Source organism: Strix uralensis, chromosome 3, assembly GCF_047716275.1.
Source record: "Strix uralensis isolate ZFMK-TIS-50842 chromosome 3, bStrUra1, whole genome shotgun sequence".
NCBI lineage: Eukaryota > Metazoa > Chordata > Aves > Strigiformes > Strigidae > Strix > Strix uralensis.
In genome coordinates, this window is record NC_133974.1 from 27,212,566 (window position 1) to 27,233,620 (window position 21,055).

Consider the following 21,055-nt stretch of genomic DNA (forward strand, 5'->3'; position numbering starts at 1 on the left):
TGGACAGATCATCTTATCTTATCTCATCATGGTGAGGCATAATGTGCCATGGTAAATCTCTGCTGCCCATTTCCAGTGAACTCCCTGAACTTCATGTGCCTGGAAATGGCTTCCAGGAGAATTTGCAATAACCAGATTTTATATACTGTATAATTACATTCTGCTGTTTCTCACATTATCAGAAAATGTTTTGTACTTCCTGTTCCATAACAAAATCTATTTCCTCTCTCATTTTCATACACTTTCATCCTTTACTCTGTCTTTGATATACCTGATACTGGCAGACAGAGAGTTCTTAGGTGTGCTACCAACTTTTAATTTCAGTTAAAAACCAACCAACCAACCAACCAAACCATAGAAAGAGCAAAAACATGTCAGACGTGGTGCATCAGATATCATAGTTGACATGGCAGCCTGGGGATCCAGGTGAAAACCAAAGAGCTGTCATTCACATGGGCACAGAATACAAAGTGACCATTCTGCTTTCTTCAAGTGTACCAAACTATTTCTGATCTGACAAGGATTTTGTATTGTATGGGGAGAAATTACATCAAGTGTTCCTCTGTCTTTCTGTCTCAGGGTTTAAACACTAAACTAGTTTTGACCTAGGTTTTGAGTGCAAGACCCTTTAGGTGAGTGACTGCAGTGGGCAGTAATGGATTCCACCTAACAAAGGCCCCTCAGCACCTCATGGGGGAAAGGCAAAGGCTTCATTCATGAAGAAATTAAAGTTATAGCTTAGCATTTTAAGCAATACTTTTCTGTAACTAAAAGAACAGGCTCTTTTGATCAGTAGCTCATGCTCTTAAGTGAGTAAATACAACTCTTTCTCACTGGACTGTTTTCTTGCCTACCATGTTAAGGAGAGGAACACAAGAATTGCCAGTGTAGATAAGAGATCCATTTTAATGAGTATTATCTCCAGAACTGTTGGAGCAAGATATTTTTAGTGGAAAATCCCTAAAGCATGCAGCAATAGGACAACCTCCTAGTCTTTTGTTCCCTCTGACTGTTATCCCTGTATGGACATAAGCACCGTGAGCCCATAATAATAAGATTCTTCCTATACCAGAAAGCTGCATTTCTTTTTACCTGAAGCAGTGTGGTTAGTGATGCAGTCTGTTCTGCAGAGGTAGTTTAAGTATACAACAGTTAGCTTATTTCTGTAAGGAAAGCAAAGCATGCTGAAGCTGTATGAGGCATTTCATTATCAACCTAGCTGTACCCAGACAGGAGCTCATGCTGGTGTAAATGCGGTAGTGAGAAGACTGCTCCCTGACTGACCACAGAGTGAGTACCAGTGTGAAAGCGGTATGCAGAGCAGGCTTTCTGACTGATATAAGCCTGCAAGCATACAGAGAGCGCACCTCAGCTTACCAGAGCACACCTGTGAACTGTCTTTTTGCATCCTAAGTCTCTTCATGGCAGAGGGGTTGGAACTAAATGATGTTTAAGGTCCCTTCCAACACAAACCATTCTATTATTATTGCTCAGTCACCTGAGATGCCTCATGGTATTCACCAGCCTCTTGCAGCTGACGGTCTGAATAAAGAATCTTCAGGGCAGTTGTGAGAACCATCACAAATTTTTGGAGACTATCTAGATCGTCAATAAATCTCTGCAGCCCATTTTCTCAGTCATTCATTTAGCTTCTTGTCCCCATGGAGCCAGCTCCAATATGTACAACAGCACTGTGCTCTTACCGACCTTTGTCTGTTACCCATTAGTTCACCATCAAAGTACCACACACACAAAAATATCTCTACTTACCTATTTTTCTAAACAACATTTCTAAATCCTGATTTTCTTTCCTGAAGTTCAAATGATATTTCAAATCCTCTTCCAACTGTTCCAGACACAAATAAACACCTTAAGGAAAATATCCCGATATCTGTGAGGACAGATACTGGAAGCACACCAGAACAGCTATGCTGGATCTGAGCAAGAGTCCATCTAGCCCAATATTTTTTTTCTGACAATGACCAAGAGCAAAGAGTATCAAAAAAACCCCCAAACCTTTTTGATTCACTGGACTGATAACTGAATAATGTTTGCGGCTGAAACCCTATAATCCTCAGCTCTTTACCTTTGACAATGGAAAAAAATGGAAATTTATAACATAAAAGTCTGAAGTGTCTTTTGAATGAGCCCTGTTAAACAGTGCTTGTGTTCTCATACTTTCAGATGACTCTTGTTTTATGAGCCAGTATATTGCTATCATTTTTTTTTTTGTTAGTTCCAATGCACTATGATAGGGAGAAAGCACATTGATTTTCTGCGGGGGGTTGTAAATTTTCACAGCAGGTGTTCAATGCTGTTTTAAACCTTCTGGTTTTCTGATTTCTGAAGTGTGCTTATCTCACATTTTTGATAGATTTTCAGGAAAATTGAGTTCTGGCCTAAACCATCCCCAGTGAAGTCAAAGGAAGACTTCCATAAAGCTCAATGAGGTTAGGTCAGTGCTGAGACCTGACTTTTCAGAATCACTGAGCACCCAATTAACAGTGAAATCTGCTGAAAAGCTGTTTAACTCTCTCGCTCTGTCTTCCTCCATTAATTAAATAATAAATCTGTATTCCATTTCTAAATATTATTAAATTTGGGCATTTCAGTTACAAGCTATAATTTGGGAGGAATTACTGTGCTTTCAAAACATCTATTTTATCTGCTAAGGGAAAGTAAAAGCTTATAGCCTTTAAGACTGAGGAAGAAATATGTCTTTTTCAGGTAGTAAAAAGGTTACACATTTGAATGCAAATACTGCTTCTAATTAGGACTTGATCTGATTTGTACCTTGGGCTCTTAGCTTTTGCAGGATATGATAAGGATACTATTGTTATTAGTTTTGGCCAACTTGCTAATAACATAAGTTTTAGATTATGTTCTCATCTCACAATTCAAACATATAAATACAATAAAACCACAAATATTTTCATTAGATTGAACACATAAACATGACTTCAGATGAATTCTGTCAAGAATGTATGAACACACCGTGGAGTTTGCTGCTTCTCCCCAGATGCTGCTCGCTCCTAGTAGTAATTTTGTATATGTGTATATACATGTGCACATAAACACATTCACATTTAATTTCTGTTTTTCTTCTATGACCCTTCTGGCAAGGTCTTCTCCTTGAAATGTTTTTAATATTTACTGTTGTGCTGATGCTTCAGCATGTACAAACTCATGTTTCAGAAAAGAGGTGTTAAATTATGTTAATCATGACTGCAGAAAATGTGGTTAGTGAAAAGATTCAAAAGTGACTGTTAGTTCAGAATGAGTCATCATGTCTGGATTACCACAAAACTCCACTGTGCCAGTGTGTCATTTGGTGCTTCACTTCTTTTGCCACAGAAGCAAGACTCGTCTGTGCAGAACCTGAAAGGAGGGGGAAAAAAAATCCCTATCCCAGGAATTAATTTCTCCTCTGTTGTCTCCCTCTGAGGTGTTTCTAAGTACACCTGAGGAATAGGTGTCATACCATTCCTTACACTGTGTTGCAACCACCTGCTCCTGCCCTGCTTATGCTAGATTGTGTTCCAAGGACTGTATTTGCTCACCTTACCTGCCTTGCATGCCTGATTGCAGTCCACAGCAATCCCTTGTTTCTTTTGGACATCTGTGATCAGTGGTGACTAGAATGATTATGCATATAGAGATAGATAAATTTTATAAACATTATATATGTATACACATATAAACCAAGGGTTTCCTTCTACCCAGCAATAGAAACAAAGCACTATATTTTTAAAAATGAATAATAACGACAACCCGTGTATATTTGGCCTAAATACTTACCATTCCCCAGAGTCCAGAATACCTTCAGACATTCAGAAGGGATTAAAAGGGGTTGCCAGTGAGTCATTTGAAGACCTAAGCAATAACAGCTTAACAACCTAACAACCTTAGGTGGACTTTTTAGCTAAAAGAAATAAAAAGACCTGTAGCTTCTCACCAGAATTCCTGTAGAAAATGTAGATAAAACTAGAAAATGCTTCATTTCCCTTAAAAATTTTCTGCTGCAAATATGCCCATTTCGCAAGCCATTTTTGTTAAATGGATCCTGTTCACAGCATTGGTAATTTATTGATCTTATTCAATGTGAACTTTCATGCATCATTAAAGAGATGAATGTACTAGGTGACAAGTGCTGCAACACATTTTCTACCCTATCTCTCTTTGGAGAAGGGTGGGGAGATGACTACTTCAACTGAAACTTAATCATAAACATCAGGCATATGAATTGAAGCAAACAGTTGAAGATGAGACATTCACACTTTTGAAGAATGAGGGACTCAATTTACTTGAAATATGAGAGTTGTACAATAGTTAAAAGCTTGAAATAAACTGTAAAAATGTTTAAGCAAGCTTCTTATCAGCTTTTTTTTTTTCTAATATCTGAACAGGGTTGTATCCTATGCTTGTTATCCATCATTTTGGAATGATCACCTGAAGCCATCAGGTGAAAATCACTGTTATGTGTCAAGTGACTATGGAAAAAACTATACAAATGGGCCATGTCCCAATGCTTTAGAAGAATCCAATCGGTTATACCGGTGTGCCTCTCACTACAGGGTCTCCTCAAAAGTAAGTTCATGCTGTTGACCCATTGTCTCACCCATTTTTCTCCTTTGGGGCTTGAAAATTACTTGGTAGATGGAAATATGTTCACTTTGCTTGAAGACTAAAGCTGTGAATTTTCCTTTATATTGCCCTTGTATTTTCAGAAGAGCTTAAATTATTTACGGTTTCTCAGTTTTATATCATCTCTTTAAAGCTGTTCCTTTGTGGTACTATCAGAAATCAGGGATAGAAAAGAAAGTATGCAGTCATAACTGTGCATTAGTGCTTCTTAAAAATGTTTCTGAAGGTTTTGTTCACTTGGTAAACCAAATATTCTCTAGCAGAAATACATGTATAATGGTACATTTATATGTATGTACACAATGACAAATTAGTATGAGTTTTAATTTTATTTAATATAATGTATTATCTTCTCTTGCCTTCTCTGCTGCTGCTCTCACTCTCCCTCAGGAAACTGATATAATGAAAGAAATCATGGACAAAGGACCAGTGCAAGGTATGGTAAATTTAGAAGATGATAATATTACTATTAAAATAATTAACGTGTGTAATGTCCTTGTATAAAAATATTAGAAAACATAAATTACATTCCACAGTGAATAAAACAGATAAATGGACTGTAGTTCATCCAGGAATGTTTAGTGGGCAAGTAGTGCTCCTAAAGGCTACTATACTGCATCAGAGTCCGTAATGAGTAAAATGACTTTGAGCTAGATTTGTTGAAAATATGTGTAAAATTTGTGTGCTGGAAATGTGTCTTTTCCCCATGACAGTTCTTTGCTCATTAATGAAATAGCAATTTGGGGCTGTGCAGGAAGAGTTAAATATTAGCAAAGTTCCACTCTCTAGGGTTGGAATTGATTCCCCCACCAGATGAAGCCAACCCCCCAAGCCTGCTCTCCTCTGGGGGCAGTGCTGCAGCATATGGGCCCCCCAGCAAATCATTCAGTGCTGGAATACTCCCAGAATTTCCCCTTTCAGAGTCCAAATGCTCTTGCTGCTCTTGCAGAGGGCTATCAGTTTTTAATTTTTCTGCTGAACTCTGCAACGAAGATCCCTGACCTCTTAGAGTAATAAAGAGACTTCACCAGGAAGTGAGGGACTGCAGAAGAGTTGTTTAGCCTGAATACTGTCTGTTTGCAGTCATGAATGGTGCTGGCAACACCTGAAAATGCAGGTTCCTGCTCACACCCCAAGCCAGTGTAACTGGAGAGGTTGAGGCATGTGGGGTTTGGGGTGATGGAGAAAGATTATAGTGTGGGATGTCCACCCTCTGGATGGATGGCTGAGACAAAACCAAAATATTCTACTTCAGGGGACTTCTGATTTCTACTACCCTCAATTATATAATGAACTATCATAAACTCCAATTTATTATTGGAATGGTCTTGTTTATTAGATTTAATTCATGTCAGTGCATCATGGAGTTGAAATTACTTCTTAAAGCTCTTTATGTGGGCAGCTGAAATTATTCTGAAGCTCAGACTTAATAAGATCAACATTATCAGTCTTCTTTGTTCTGCTCAAGTTTGTTTGCTCAAGGGAAAATACTCTTTTCCTGCATTTGATCTAGAAGTGAACTCAGTAATTCCATTGGTTTTAAGAAAATGAAAAAATTAGGATCCTCAACATAAAATTTCAGACCTCTCTCTAATGTTGGAGTTGTGGTCCATGTATACACAGTTTGCTGGATTAATCTGTCATTACTAAAACTTCCATATAAAATAATCTATATTCAGCCATTTGTTAGGTTTTAACCACTCAATAATTCATACAATTTTTTGAAATGTCCATGCTTTTTCAGAGAAAATGTCTATCAGGTTAAGGTAATGCTGTATGTGGAAAAATCAAGATCTAAAGAAGAGTATATAACCAATAATGTATATCACTGAGTGAAAACACTTTCCATTTTTTCTTTTTGTTATATTGAGATTTTTAAATGAGTCACAGTTATGACCCAATAATTTGTCACTGATTCTCTCCTCTGTCTTCCTGTACTACAAATACATAATTCTAATTATAAAACCATATCATAATTTTTTTTCCAAAATGTCCTGCAAATGATCTTCAGCTAATGAAAGAGATTTTTCCATTATTCATTCACTTGTCATTCCTCAAGAACTTACAAAGTGCTCATGGACAGTCTTATCTAATGTACTAAGTAATGCTTAATAGCTGGAAAACACTCAAGATCCTTTCAAGATCATGATGTAGAAAGTTATCTTGTTTGATGATGAATGTACTTGGATTTCTGGGCATATTCAAAGTTAAGAAAAATATATATTTTTTAACAATGGTGAAACAGTAGGTGTAGGAATGTAATTGAAAACTTTCTGTTATACAGCTTTTAAGTTTGAATGACAATTTCTCTCTGACTTGCGTCATTGTTTTATATGGTACAGGAACTAAGCAATTAGTACTTTCAGATGCAAATAATAAAACACTAGTTTTTAGCTACTAGGAAGAAAAAAAATAGCTCTATCCCAACTGAAACCAGAACAATCCATTTTCAAATAAACATAGTGAAGTTTCATTAATGCTTTGAAAACACTCAAATGGACAATCTAATCCTGCTCATTCATCTTTTTTTAATGGACTTTAGGAAATAATCTAATAGTTATAGTGCTAATGTAGGAAAATAATCCTTTCTGTCACATTAGCCAGTCTCAATCAAAAGAAAAGCTAATATGCTGGTAATACATTAAAATTTTGACCCTACAAAACTTGTAATTTCAGCTATCATGATCTTGGGAAAAAAGGTAGTATTTGATTTTCTGACAAGAAAAAGATCTGGAGAAAGCACTAGGTTACATTAATGTACTTTAGTTCCTTTTGTAGGAACTGCTTTTAGGTTTTTGCATCTTTGTATGTCTTAGAGATACAAATTCTTATTTAAGAACTTTATGCAGAAGAGTCCACAGTGGAATGAATCTTATAATCAGCTGCATTTATATGCATAGATCTGACAGCTCAGCATGACTGAGGTAGCTCATGCATGAGCTACAGGCAACCTTATGAAAATTGCTACGTCTTCTGATTCATTAATAGTTAATTCATTCATTTTGGAAAATGCAAAGTCTCTTTCTTCTATGTGGGAGGGAACAGAGTTGGCCGGTAGACAGTGATCATCTCATCCTGTCCAAGTCACAGTCTGTATCAGGACAAAAATCACTGAATAAATAAAAATATCTCAGTGTTTGATTTTGAATTATCATCTCTGTCCACCCAACACTTTGTGTACCCAGCCCACTTAACTCCAAAGTCTGTACCATTATTTAGTTCCTGATTGCAGGGTACATACATATAGATATGCATATACATAAGTATATATATTTACATATATACACAAATATATACATACATATATACATACACATACTAAATGTAGATATAATATGTAATCATGAATAAAATCCTGTCATATAGGCTAAAATTATTGTGGAACCACACTTCAAAATTTTCTATTTCATTTCAGTGGAAATCATTTAGGTATGATGTTTCTTCACAGAGACAAGAACATGTGTTTGATTTAGAGTTGCTGATAAAGAATAAATTGTTTTCTGAAACTGAACATATGGACCTTGATTTCAAAGAACAATGTGATTTAGAAATGAAACTACCTTCTCCTGTCTCAGCCTGATGATAGATGAGATCTTCTAACCTCAGACCTCCTGTGGGAAAAGTGAATTTTGCAGTCCTTGCACTCAACCCTGTTTCTTTTCCTCCCTTTGGCCAAGGTATCAAAACAAGATCCAGGGAAGTCTCTACAGTAATTTTTTGAATGACTCATCCCTTTCACTTCCCCTCTGACACCTTCACCTGGACTAAGGCCAGTGGGAGTCTTCTTCCCCCTTTCTGTTCCTTTGTACAGCTTTAAAGCTCTCCCTCCACAGTTTCCTCTGCAGCTCAGAAACCTCAGCAGTTGGTATTTTACATAGTGGTACAGGGACATCCGAAGGAGTTAAACTCCTAGCTCTATGCACTAGTGAGCCTGGGGACAGAGGGAAGGGGGAAACCTTTGCAGAGAGCTCTGATGGAGTCCTGAGCCTGCAGCTAGAAACCAAGAATAAAGTTTGTGCTATTTTCCACTTGACCTGTTGCTGTCAATATGTGTTCTACAGGCAGCTCAGCAGAAGCTTTAACATTATTCATTAAAAGCATTTAACTTTTTTTCTGATTTGACTGACATAGCTGTCCCCCAGACTTGCCACCTAGGTAGCATCATGGCTGCTTATTCCCTGTGTGTTGCTATCAGCATACATTTTTTATGTGAGTGAGCTCATTAGCCAAGTATATTTTTAGCCAGGTTTCCTGGGCAAATGAGCTCATTTGACCATGTTTTGAGATGTTCTCTTTCATCCCCTAAAATTTGTGAAAGTTTTCTGTTTTCAGCCAAGTATGCAGAGGTCAAGAGGTTGTAAAGATAATTAATTTCTTTCAAGTTTATGAAAATATTCGGGTAGTAAAAAGAAATCTGAAATTGTGCCAGACAGAAGAAACTGAAGCATGAGCTCACCTTACTGGATACTGCAGAACTATACCAGGCACATATGTTATAAATGCTCCAACTACATAAAAATGGTCAGTGAAGCTTGTACTTTATGGGACTCCCAAGGTGCAAGACTTTAGGAAACTGGTTTTCACTAATTCTCATGTTCTAAGCTGTGTGGCAGTCTAAGAATGTTAAAATCTTAAGCTAAAAATAATTTGAAGTTAAGCTTGTATTTAATGCTTTTGATTCACTGGAACGTAAAGGTAATGTAGACCTGGAAAATATTGGCATTTCTCTGGATCTAGTAGTCCACTATATAGAAAAGCAAATGGTACTAAGGTGGCAGAACAAATGAGGAAAAGAAGCCAAAAACTTTATTCCTAGGAAATAATGAATAGAAATAAAATGCAAATCGTAATCTTCATTCTGTTGCACAAAATTTCCAGTTCATCAGCTCTTTGGCCTTACATTTTTATGTACACAAAGGTTGGGGTTTTTTTCTACACTTTTAACTGAAAGTCAGGATTAACATATATACAGACAATCTACTTTTCCATAAGGAGATTGTTGTGTACTTAATGAAATCTATCTGTGTTTCAGAAAAAAGAATACCTATCAATCCACCCTATTTCACAGGATCTATATCGTCTGTTAAATACTTTTCTTGAATATGCAGATGCTTGTCAGACCTGAGGGTACATGAACCCTGAGGAGATTTGTTCTATTGAATTGGATTTCACCAGAACTGAGAAAACTTACGTAAGCCTACACGAGGCAATATTTCCTATTAATGTATTGGAAGAAGTCCATGATAGGAAGAAGTCCAGAGAGTTTCCATGACAGGGAAACCCAATTAACTCAACAAGAGACCTTTGAGAGAACTCTGTTGAAATATTCCTCTCAGTTCACTCACAGCAAAGAACTTTTGAGCGATTAGTGAATTTAGTGTAATTGCAAAGTACACTTATGCAGTCCAACACACAACAAAAATCTCACAGGTAAAATGCAAGAAGCAAACAAGAATAGAAGCAACATTTGCTGACTGTGTTGATTTTTCCTATTGTTTTTTAGCTATAATGAAAGTGTATGAAGATTTTTTCCTTTACAAAGAGGGAATCTACAGACACTCTCAGAAAGCAGGATCTAAATGGAAAACACATTCAGTCAAACTCCTTGGGTGAGTAAAGTGTATTCTTTTACCCTTTTCCTCTGCCAGTCATGAATGTAGTAAAATGTCAATGACTGGCTTGGAACCCAAAGATTTCACTGTCAGAGGTGGAGCACTGTTAGCTCCCAACATAAGATTGTTGCTGTTTCATTTTCATGTATCTGAGAATTTTAAAGAACATTGGAAAGAGGTATAGACCTATTGTCTTTTAATCTACTCTAACATTTGCTCTAAAACTTCAAATATACTAGTTTATAGAATAAATTTTTTTGCTAAGTATTCACAAATATTCCATGTACACATCAAGTTGTGAACAAAACTGACACAATTTCCTCCAAACATGCCATTAAGCAGAATGCAAATGGAAACATAAAAATTGCCAGTGACCTCCTAATTAACAAGCACAGCTTACTGGCACAGCAGTCTGGGCTCTCTACACCCCAAACAGAAATCAGCTGTTGCTGGGATGCATCTGATTTTATTTGGGATGCACAAGGAACAGGCAGTCAGTACTGAAACTACTGCAGAAGAATGTGTATGATACATTAGTGGATTTCCCCTCAGATATAAACCAGTGCCACTATATTAAGATAACAAGTATCTAATACTGCATACAGTCAAATTACAGAACACACCATGGGGCTTTACTCTTTGACATGGAGGGAATATGCAAAGATGAATTTATTAAATCACCCAAGTGAGTAGTTACACAGAGAAATGACTGGAGACTCTCAAACAGATATTTTATAGATGATCTAGAATATCAAATAAATAATGATTCAAGCCTGTGCTAGGAAGATTACTGAGAGTATCTTTAACATGTAGTACAAGAAAATAAAGTCATGAAATAAAGTGCATTTTGTGTTTATGATCTTAGTGAAGATATTCTTGTAAAGAACATGAAAATGCCTATGGTTGTGGAAACTGCTGGCTATGAATTACAAGAGTGTGCCTGATAGTGACACAGCAGCAAAGAGAAGCAGCAGGCTTATGCAAGATCATCCTTGACCCTGTACTGCTGCAAAAAGTATTGTCTCAGACTAGTAGCGGGAAAGCTCCTGAGGTATGCTTACAGTGAACGTTGTGAAGCAATGAAAGAGAAAAACTGGAATTTGTCATGGAAAATGGGGGACTGAATTAGGAAAAGATGTTTATGAAGGACAGGTGGTATGTATTGGTTTATGTATATGTATTTAAGGTATATATCTGAAGGGCCATGAGAAACCAATAAAATTAGACAGCAAAATTTGCAATGCAATTTGAATACCTCAGTTTAGGGATGAGATGCTGTGAGGCTGTGAGTGCAGGGGTTGGGAGGACTATGAAACATGCTTGGTGCAAGTGTAGGGTGATGACAGATATTCCCTCAGACATGCTGCCCCAGATATATGCTGAATAACCTACTAAGGTGAGTGATTAAACCAGAATGGCACAGGGGGACAAAGTGATGGCTGAGGAGAGAGTGTGAAGGAGGGCTATTAATGTGCTGAAGTGGATGCTGATTTAAATGGGAACTGATAGGCTGTTCAAGGAAAAGATAGTAGCCCTTAGGCCACTTGTGAACAAAAAACTGAGCGTCTTGACTGAGACGGCAGCTCTCTGCAGAGGATTGCGTTGAATGATCAGAGCAAAACACTGAGTAGGAGGAATGCTAAGTGGTCTGATATACTGAAGAAGGACATGAGAAGTGAAGGACAAAAAAGAAAACTGAAGGCAATGATATTTAAGAAACCTCAGCCTGATTCAGTGTTTAATATGTGGGAAATGCATTTTCTAACTTACTTTCATTGAACATTGCTGAAATATCAATGGATCCAATAATATAAGAATTACTCATCCTTTCATTGTCTAATGCGTAAGTGTTCTGACCTCCAAGATTATGCCAAATAAAAATATTTTCAGAGGTATTTAACTGTAAAAATAGAATTCAAGTTTGACAACTTGGAGGCTGTTTGAGCCCAAGGCTAGGTGTACTTGAGTTTCTAGCAATGATAAATGCAGTCATAAAATGGGATTCTGCACCATAAAGTCTAAAACACTCTTTTGTATTTTAATGTCTTCAGGATTAAGCTATCACTTTTTTCATATCATTCATTAGCTTGAATTAATTTGAATGAAAAATATGTGGCCCATATAGCTTGGGTGGGTTTTTTCTGAGCAAAGGATAATGCAAACTTCTTGACCTAAATAAAAAACTCATGAGGATCTCATTAAATTTGAAATAAAAATATTGATGATTATTTGCATTCTGCTTAGCTGAGATGGTTACTGGAGAGAGAAAAAGGAGCAGACATATGCTGACACACAGGGTAAAAAAATGTAGTTTTGTGTGGGTTGATGTTTATTGTAATCTGATTTTTATTTATAACCCCTTCTGTAAAAGAGATTCAATATTTGTAAAAGACAGCCATAATAATGAATGACCATATTGAATTGATATTTGTAATCTCTCAGAAACATTTTTGAGAAAGTCTTAAACTGCCCATGAATTGTACAGCATATAAGGTGGTGGAGTCATAAAATGGAAATAAATTTTTGTGAAGCTTGCAAGAGCTATTTGTACAAAACCAGAAATGCACATATAAACTGCCTAATTGATCATTGGATCATAAGGATTGTAAGTGTATTGACTGGCTTCCCTTGAAATTACTAGTTATTTTCTATCATATGAAGTCTTATTATTTATAAAATCAGCTCTGATAGGACTATAAGTCTATCTCCAGTGAGGTGTGACCTCAGGCTCAGGGAGAGAATGGGAAAACACAGAACTGCATGGAAGCAGGAGAGGAAAATGTGGAACAGTCAGGCAGAGGGTGTTGTGGGTAGCAGACCATTTGGGTTTGATCACAATGGACAGTAAAATAGGGCTTTCATCAATCTGAAGGCAGGATGGACTGACCCCACTGACATTTAGAGAGAATAGGATCTCTCAAGCAGCTTCTGTGTCTGTATTCCAGAGATGGGGAGGTAAGCAGAAAAAGACTGGGATTGATAACAGCTGAGTTTTGATATGTAAAAGTTAGATTCCTATGTCTCTGTTAGGCAGCCATGGTTCCCTTTATCTTCCATCTGCTCTATCCTAGGTATCTATCTTAAGGTGAGTTGAATTGCTTTGTTGGATGCTATTTCTCTTCGTGGACTATAAAAGAACCTGTGGAGTAACATCAGACTTACATAGCTAACATTAAAAGGTCTAGGTGAGACTAGAGGAATCCACTTGTAAAGGCATCATGAAGTAGCTTAAACACAAAATGACTGTCTGACTGGTATTTATAGTAAGGTAGTATCTTCAGAATGTCTTGACTCAGTCGCTGAGGTGTGCAGCTCTGGTGCCAGCACAGCCTACAGTGGAGCACTCCAGCACAGTGCACAGGGGAGTTTCCTGAATGGGGGAGCCCCAGGGGGAGCCAAGAGAGCTGCCAAGAGCCTGCAGCTCAGCCACAGTGGCTGACGGGACCTGAACAGGGCCAGGAACAACAGCGGCCAAGCCCCCTCCATGTATAACAGAAGTCTTTAGGGACCGCCAGTGACCAGGAGCACTGCCAGCATGGCAGGCAAACAGGGCGTGGCATGTCAGCAGGGGCATGGTGCAGTGGTTTGCTTGTCAGTTCACACAGGAAGGGTGTGCTGGAAGGGCGCTGAAGCCCTGCCAACTTGACCAGGGAGCAATGGTATCCACCTGGCAGACAGCCATGGCCTCTCTAAGCTCTGCACCCACTACAGTGGACACAGCTCCGGTGGGAACATGCTATGGCGTGGGCCCTATTCTTATGCCAGTACAGGATGGCAGCAGTGAGCACAGCTGTGGGAGCTGCACCCATGTAGAGGAACTCCTCCACTCGGTGACAGAGCTCCGGGTGGAGGTGTAGGTTGAGGATTATCAGGGAGTGCAAGAGAGAGGGAGACTGCTGGAATCACACCCTACCTTCTTCCTTGGGAAAGGCCCAACAGGCAGATGGGACACATGATACAATGCATTCCCTATCCTCTCCCCATCTGGCTGAACACAGTGCGTTAAGGGACAGGGGGCAATGGTGACAAGTTCCTGCCCAGCACAGCAAGCGCATCTCCTCTGTGAGTACCCCACCTTCCCAGGTGCCCTTGCATAATAGATATGAGGCTCTGTAAGTGGAACCAAACAATAATGGGAATGATGATTCCTCTAGCTTGGAGGTGTCACCGAGGTTAAGTCGGCTTACATCCTGCATCAAAACTGCTTCCATAAAGAAAAAAAGACAGGTCATTGTCATAGGAGTCTCCTTTCTGAAGGGAATAAAAGGCCCAATATGCAGACCAGACCCACTTCTTAGGGAAGTCTGCTGCCTCCCTGGGGCCCAGGTTAAAGATATGAAGAGAAAGCTTTCTACCCTGGTACTGCCCTCAGATTATTACCCTTTACTGATTTTTCAAGTAAGCAGCAATGAAGTTGCAACAAGTCCAAGGGCAATCCAGAGACACTTCAGGGTCTTGGGACAACTGGTTAAGGGATCAGGAGCACAAATAGTATTCTCCTCTATCCTTCCAGTTGCAGGTAATGATGAGAGAAGAAACAGGAAGACCGATCAGATCAATACCTGGCTCCGAGCCTGGTGTCACTGGCAGAATTTTGGGTTTTTAGATCATGGGTCGGTTTACACAACACCAGGCCTGCTGGCAAAAGACGAGGTACACCTGACTCAAAGAGGAAAAATGATGTTTGAGCAGGAGTTAGCAGGGCTCACTGAAAGAGCTTTAAACTAGATTTGAAGGGGGAAAGGGATAAAATCAGAGAAAAGCCTGGTGGCAGCACACCAGTGTTTGAGGGATGGTGTGCTAGCAAGATCCTTTGGTCTGCTGTCTCAGTGGAGGTAGGGGATGGGGATCCATGCAGCAGCAAAGACGTAGGGGTCATTGATGCATTAGAAAACACAGAAACACCTGGGAATGGTCACATAGTAATTAGTGCTTCTCCCCCCAGAAAGGTGGCAGGATCAGTAGCCTGACTGAAGTGCCTCTACACCAGTGCACACAGCATGGGCAACAAACAGAAGGAGCTGGAAGCCATTGTGCAACAGGAAAACTATGATGTAGTTGCCATCATGAAAATATGGTGGGATGACTTGTGCAACTGGAGTGCTGCAGTGGATGGCTATAAACTCTTCAGAACAGATAGGCAACAAAGGAGAGTTGGTGGGGTGGTCCTGTATGTTAGGGAGTGTTTTAGTTGTCTAGAGCTTAATGATGGTGATGATAGGGTTGAGTGAGTAAGAATTAGGGGGAAGGCCAACAAGGCAGATATCATGGCAGATATCATGGTGGGAGTCTGTTACAGACTGCCCAACAAGGATGAAGAGGCAGATGAAATATTCTATAATCATCTGGGAGAAGTCTCACAATAGCTACCCCTTGTCTCATGGGGGACTTCAACTTACCAGATGTCTGCTGGAAATAAAATACAGCAGAGAAGAAACAGTCTATGAGGTTCCTGGAGTATGTAGAAGATAACTTCCTAGCACAGCTGGTGAGTGAGCCAACTAGGGAAGGCGCCCTGCTGGACCTGTTTGTTGTGAACAGAGAAGTACTTGTGGGTGATGTGATGCTTGGAGGCCATCTTGGGCATAGATAGAGTTTTTGATTCTCAGAGAAGTAAGGAGGGGGTTTAGCAGAACTGTTACCTTGGTCTTCCGGAGGGCAGACTTTGGATCATTTAGGAGACTGGCCGACAGAGTCACTTGGGAGGCAGTTCTGAAGGGCAAAGGAGTCCAGGAAGGCTGGACATTTTTCAAGAAGGAAATCTTAAAGGCACAGGAGTAGACCATCGCCTTGTGCTGATGGACAAACCAGTGGGGAAGACCAGCCTGGCTGAACAGAGAGCTTTGGCTGGAACTCAGGGAAAAAAATGAAAGTTTCTGACCTTTGGAAGAAGGGGAAGGTAACTCAGGTGGACTACAAGAATGTTGTGAGTTTATGCAGGGAGATAATTAGAAGAGTCAAAGCCCAACTAGAACTTAATCTGGCTACTGCTGTAAAAATGTTTTCATAAATACATTAACCACAAAAAGAGGGCTAAGGAGAATCTCCATCCTTTATTGGATGCAGGGGGAAACATAGCGACAAAGGCTGAGGAAAATGTTGAGGTACTTAATGCCTCTTTGCCTCAGTCTTTAATAGTAAGATCAGTTGTTCTCTGGGTACCCAGCCCCCTGATCTGGAAAACAGGGATGGGGAGCAGAATGAAGCCCCCGTAATCCAAGAGGAAATGGTTAATGACCTGCTACAAAAATTAGACCCACACATGTCTATGGGTCGGATGGGGTCCACCCAAGGGTACCAAGGGAGCTGGCAAAAGTGCTCACCAAGACAATTTTAATCATTTATCAGCAGTTCTGGCTAACTGGGGAGATCCCAGTTGATTGGAAGTTAGCAAATGTGATGCCCATCTACAGGAAGGACTGGAAGGAGGATCCAGGGAACTACAGGACTGTCAGTCTGACCTTGGTGCCAGGGAAGATTATGGAGCAGATCATCTTGAGTGCCATCACATGGCATGTACAGGACAACCAGGTGATCAGGCCCAGTCATCATGGGTTTATGAAAGGCCGATCCTGCTTGACAAACCTGATCTCCTTCTATGACAAGGTGACCTGTTTAGTGGATGAGGGAAAGGCTGTGAATGTTGTCTACCTCAACTTTAGTAAAGCCTTTGACACTGTTACCCACAGAATCCTTCTGGAGGAACTGGCTGCTCACAGCTTGGACAGGTGTACTCTTCACTGGGTTAAAAACTGGCTGGATGGCAGAGCCCAAAGTGTTATGGTGAATGGAGTTAAATCCAGTTCGCAGCCAGTGAGAAGTGGTGTTCCCCAGGGCTCAGTATTGGGGTCAGTTCTGTTTAATATCTTTATCAATGATCTGTTCGAGGGGATTGAGTCCACCCTCAGTAAGTTTGCAGATGACACCAAGTTGGGTGGGAGTGTTGATCTGCTTGAGGGTAGGAAGGCTCTACAGAGGGATCTGGACAGGCTGGATCAGTGGCCCAAGGACAATTTTATGAGGTTCAACTAGGCTCAATGCTGGGTCCTGCACTTGGGTTACAACAACCCTATTCAACGCTGCAGGCTTGGGGAAGAGTGGCTGGAAAGCTGTGCAGTGGAAAAAGACCTGGGGGTGTTGGTTGATAGCCACCTGAATACAAGCCATCAGTGTGCCCAGGTGGCCAAGACCAATAGCATCCTGGCTTGTATCAGAAATATTGTGGCCAGCAGGACTAGGGAAGTGATTGTCACCCTGTTCTCAGCACTAGTGAGGCCACACGTCGAATACTGTGTTCAGTTTTGGGCCCCTCACTACAAGAAAGATATTGAGGTGCTGGAGCATGTCCAGAGAAAGACAACAAAGCTGATGAAGGGTCTAGAGCACAAGTCTTATGAGGAGTGTCTGGGTTGTTTAGCCTGGAGAAAAAGAGCCTGAAGGGAGACTTTATTGCTCTCTACAACCACCTGAAAGGAGATTGTAGAGAGGTGAGTGTTGGTCTCTTCTCCCAAGTAACAAGTGCTAGGGCAAGAGGTAATGGCTCCAGGAGAAGTTTAGATTGGATATTAGGAAAAATCTCTTCACCAAAACGGTTGTCAAACATTGAAACAGGCTGCCCAGGGAAGTGGTTGAGTCACCATCCCTGGAGGTATTTAAAAGATGTGTAGATGTGGTGCTTAGGGACATGGTTACAAGTGGTGGACGTGGCAGTGCTAGGCTAATGGCTGGACTCGATGATCTTAAAGGTCTTTTCCAACCTAAATGTTTCTATGATTCTATATATATATTTGTGTATATGTATGCACACACACACATGGATCTATGTGTATGTACACATACAGTTAAAACTCATAATGACATCAGAATAAAAACAAGATAAGAGGCACAATGAAACTGCAAATGGTAAGTGAGACTAAGGTTTGGTCAAAGTTTGGTAATTTTCACTTTGTCACTTTTTCAGCTGCATTCTGTTAAGAAGACCAATGAGTGTAAAATGACATGTGAAACTGTCATATTTATCTTAAAATCTCTTAATAATGAAAGTAGACTGAATTCACATCAAAGATGAACTTGGTAGCAGATTTATCTCTCAGATCTATACATTTAAGCTAGAGATGCTGAACAAACCTGTCAACTATATTCTATAGCAGATTCTCTGTAAAATCGGTTTATCTTTCCTTCTACTCTGGCTTTCTTAGTTCCATCTAGGAAAATATGACAGAAGAGAAATGTAGTGTCCATAGGGAAAGAAAATATGAGGCAGATTTGTTGATGGTGTAAAGATGCCAAAGTCTCTTCATCACAGAGGAAGTACATTGGCTTAAATATCTATGGTTCTAGTTTAAATATATCCCTTTCAAAGTTAGGCATAGTGAAGTAAAGTATCCCTCATTAATGTTTGCAACTTGTTCAGACAAATCTCTCAGACTCTTTCCTCTGCATCACTTCAGTATCAGTGACAAGCTACAATATCTGATCTGTACCTTCACTCAAAAAGCTGTATCTGCTGATCCACTGACACTGAAAAATTCAGAAAGGCTCCAAAAGCCCAAGTCTTTCTCTACAATCAAATCTGTGGACTGTCACGTTAAGTCTTGAAAGGGACAAGAATAATTTTATTAAATTAATGAACAAGATGGATTTTCAGAGTTTTGGAAGGTGCTCAGAATGACAAAGGGCATTCATAAGAGAATGTTGAGACATGTACATTAACTGGAAACACATTTCCCTTCTATTTTTATCAATGACTCACTGGCAGCTTTAAATTCAATAGTGCAATTAAATGACATTGAAATATCTATGTTCTGAAAAACTTTGGTTGAATGCTTCTTAACACAAAAAGCCATACTAATGCAGGTAAAATTGAGATGGGAGGCAAAAACTTGTGTTTTAGTGTTGAGGGGATAACCAGACAAAGCAACAGCACTCTAAGATTTAATACACAATTAAATGACTCACTTGTGAAAAGTCCAAAGGCTTAATAATGATACCAGTGACTACTGTTAGTGATATCTCAGGTTTTGGCTTTGAAGACACTGTTTTCTTTTAATTTTCCTCTTCACTTGTCCTCACGTGAGCTTAGACTCAGAATAACAATAAACAAGTAACATCTTAAACCACCAAAAGTCATGACCCAAGCTATTTTCTTCCTGACTGAAGAAATCTTGGGTTGAGTTCCCTTTTTCTTTCATGGGGCAAAGAAATCTATTTCTTTATTGTCAGACAATCAACATCAGATATTATAGTTTAAAATCAAACAGCAGTGCCCAAAAATATTTTACAGCAAAAAGAAATACATTAGAAGATCATGGTGAAAAGTTACACAGTGTCTGATGACTCATGCTGTTAAATCCATAAGATTGTCTCCCATATAATTCATTATGGTAGATTTGTGGGAATGATTTAACTATTGACTCACTGATAATTTGACTCATCTCTCATGTTGGAAAGACCAGGCAAAACCATAGTTTCAAATTCCAGCAACCCTTTTCTAAGATGTTTTGTATCTTGGAGAACACTAGTCAGTGACCTTAAGCTTTATTATTAATAAAAAATTAAGAACTAAACTTTTGCCTAATTGAGTAGATGAAACTCCTAGACTTTGAAAGGTACTAGGATTTTGTGTTACAGCACTAAGAATAGGACATAACCTGCAACAATTACACCTTTTTTGTCTGGTAGCATTATGACAGTTATACAACCAAGTCCAGGGAAGAAAGTGAGATGAAAAGTTTCAGACCACATATATTTCTGTCCCACTTCCTTTTTGTCTGAGAAGAGGTACTGTGAGCCTTTTACAAAAGCAGAATTTGGTATTAAAATAAACCAGGTCAAGGTGAGAGAAACCGAGTAATCTTGATATCCTGTTGCTGTGTGTATATATGGAAAGACAGTATTTTTGCCCAAGAGATTTAATTGTTTGTTTAGCCAGTGTGGTGATAGTAAATTTGCGATGCCTACGTAGAAAACACAGTATTAGAGAGACAAATGAGTTCTGTTTGTTAGCACTGACTGTGGTCAGCACTCAGGTGGGATGTATTATCTTCAGGAGGTATCCCTCTCTCTGGATACTAGAGAGTTGTTCTTTTCCTAATCCAAATGTTATAGCTTCCGAAAGTTGAATTGGTTGATCTAGACTTTACCAAGTCTTTTTTGATCACAAGCATTTTTTTTTTTCAGAGATGGAAAGGGTCACAAATATCTCATTAAATATATAACCGTGGAAACGCCATGGTTTATGTGCCCTGGCATGTAAGAGGGCAAACCTGGGGTGCATCACGGTATAACCAGATGGTCAAAAGAGGTGATTATCCCACTGTATTCAACACGGGTGCAGCTTCACCCTGACTACTGTGTGCAGTGCTGGGCCCCACAATTTAAGAAGGATGAGAAGGTCCTTAAATGCATCCACAGGGGGGCAACAAAGCTGGTGAAAGTGCTGGAAGGCATGTCCTGTGAGGAGCAGCTAGGAACTTTGGGCTTGTCTGGTTTGGAGAAAAGGAGCCTGAGGGGCAACCTCCTTGTCTACAGCTTCCTGAGGAGGTGCAGTGCTCTTCTGCCTGTTATCCAGTGATAGGATGTGTGGGAATGGTTCAAAGCTGAGTCATATAAACTGCATTATATAAGATTTTCTAGTTGTTTTATTTGACCCAAAGGTCATTGTGAATGCAGAAATTAACAGAAATGAAAATTCAAAAAACAAGAAAATTAGGAAAAAACTGATGAAGAGTAAAGACCATAACTTTAAAAACAGAATACAGGTTTCCTTTAGACATCCTCAATGTATGCTGGTTTTTAAC

At 39.4% G+C, this 21,055-nt stretch overlaps 1 protein-coding gene across 1 annotated transcript in view; it reads left to right on the forward strand.

The window, feature by feature from the left end:
* Window positions 1-21,055, forward strand: part of TINAG (tubulointerstitial nephritis antigen) — a 48,970-nt gene that overhangs the window by 17,748 nt on the left and 10,167 nt on the right. Inside the window, exons 7-9 of the mRNA XM_074864716.1 lie at window positions 4,407-4,587; window positions 5,035-5,080; window positions 10,148-10,253. Coding sequence (XP_074720817.1) covers window positions 4,407-4,587; window positions 5,035-5,080; window positions 10,148-10,253 — 333 coding nt within the window. The remainder of the gene's footprint in view (window positions 1-4,406; window positions 4,588-5,034; window positions 5,081-10,147; window positions 10,254-21,055) is intronic.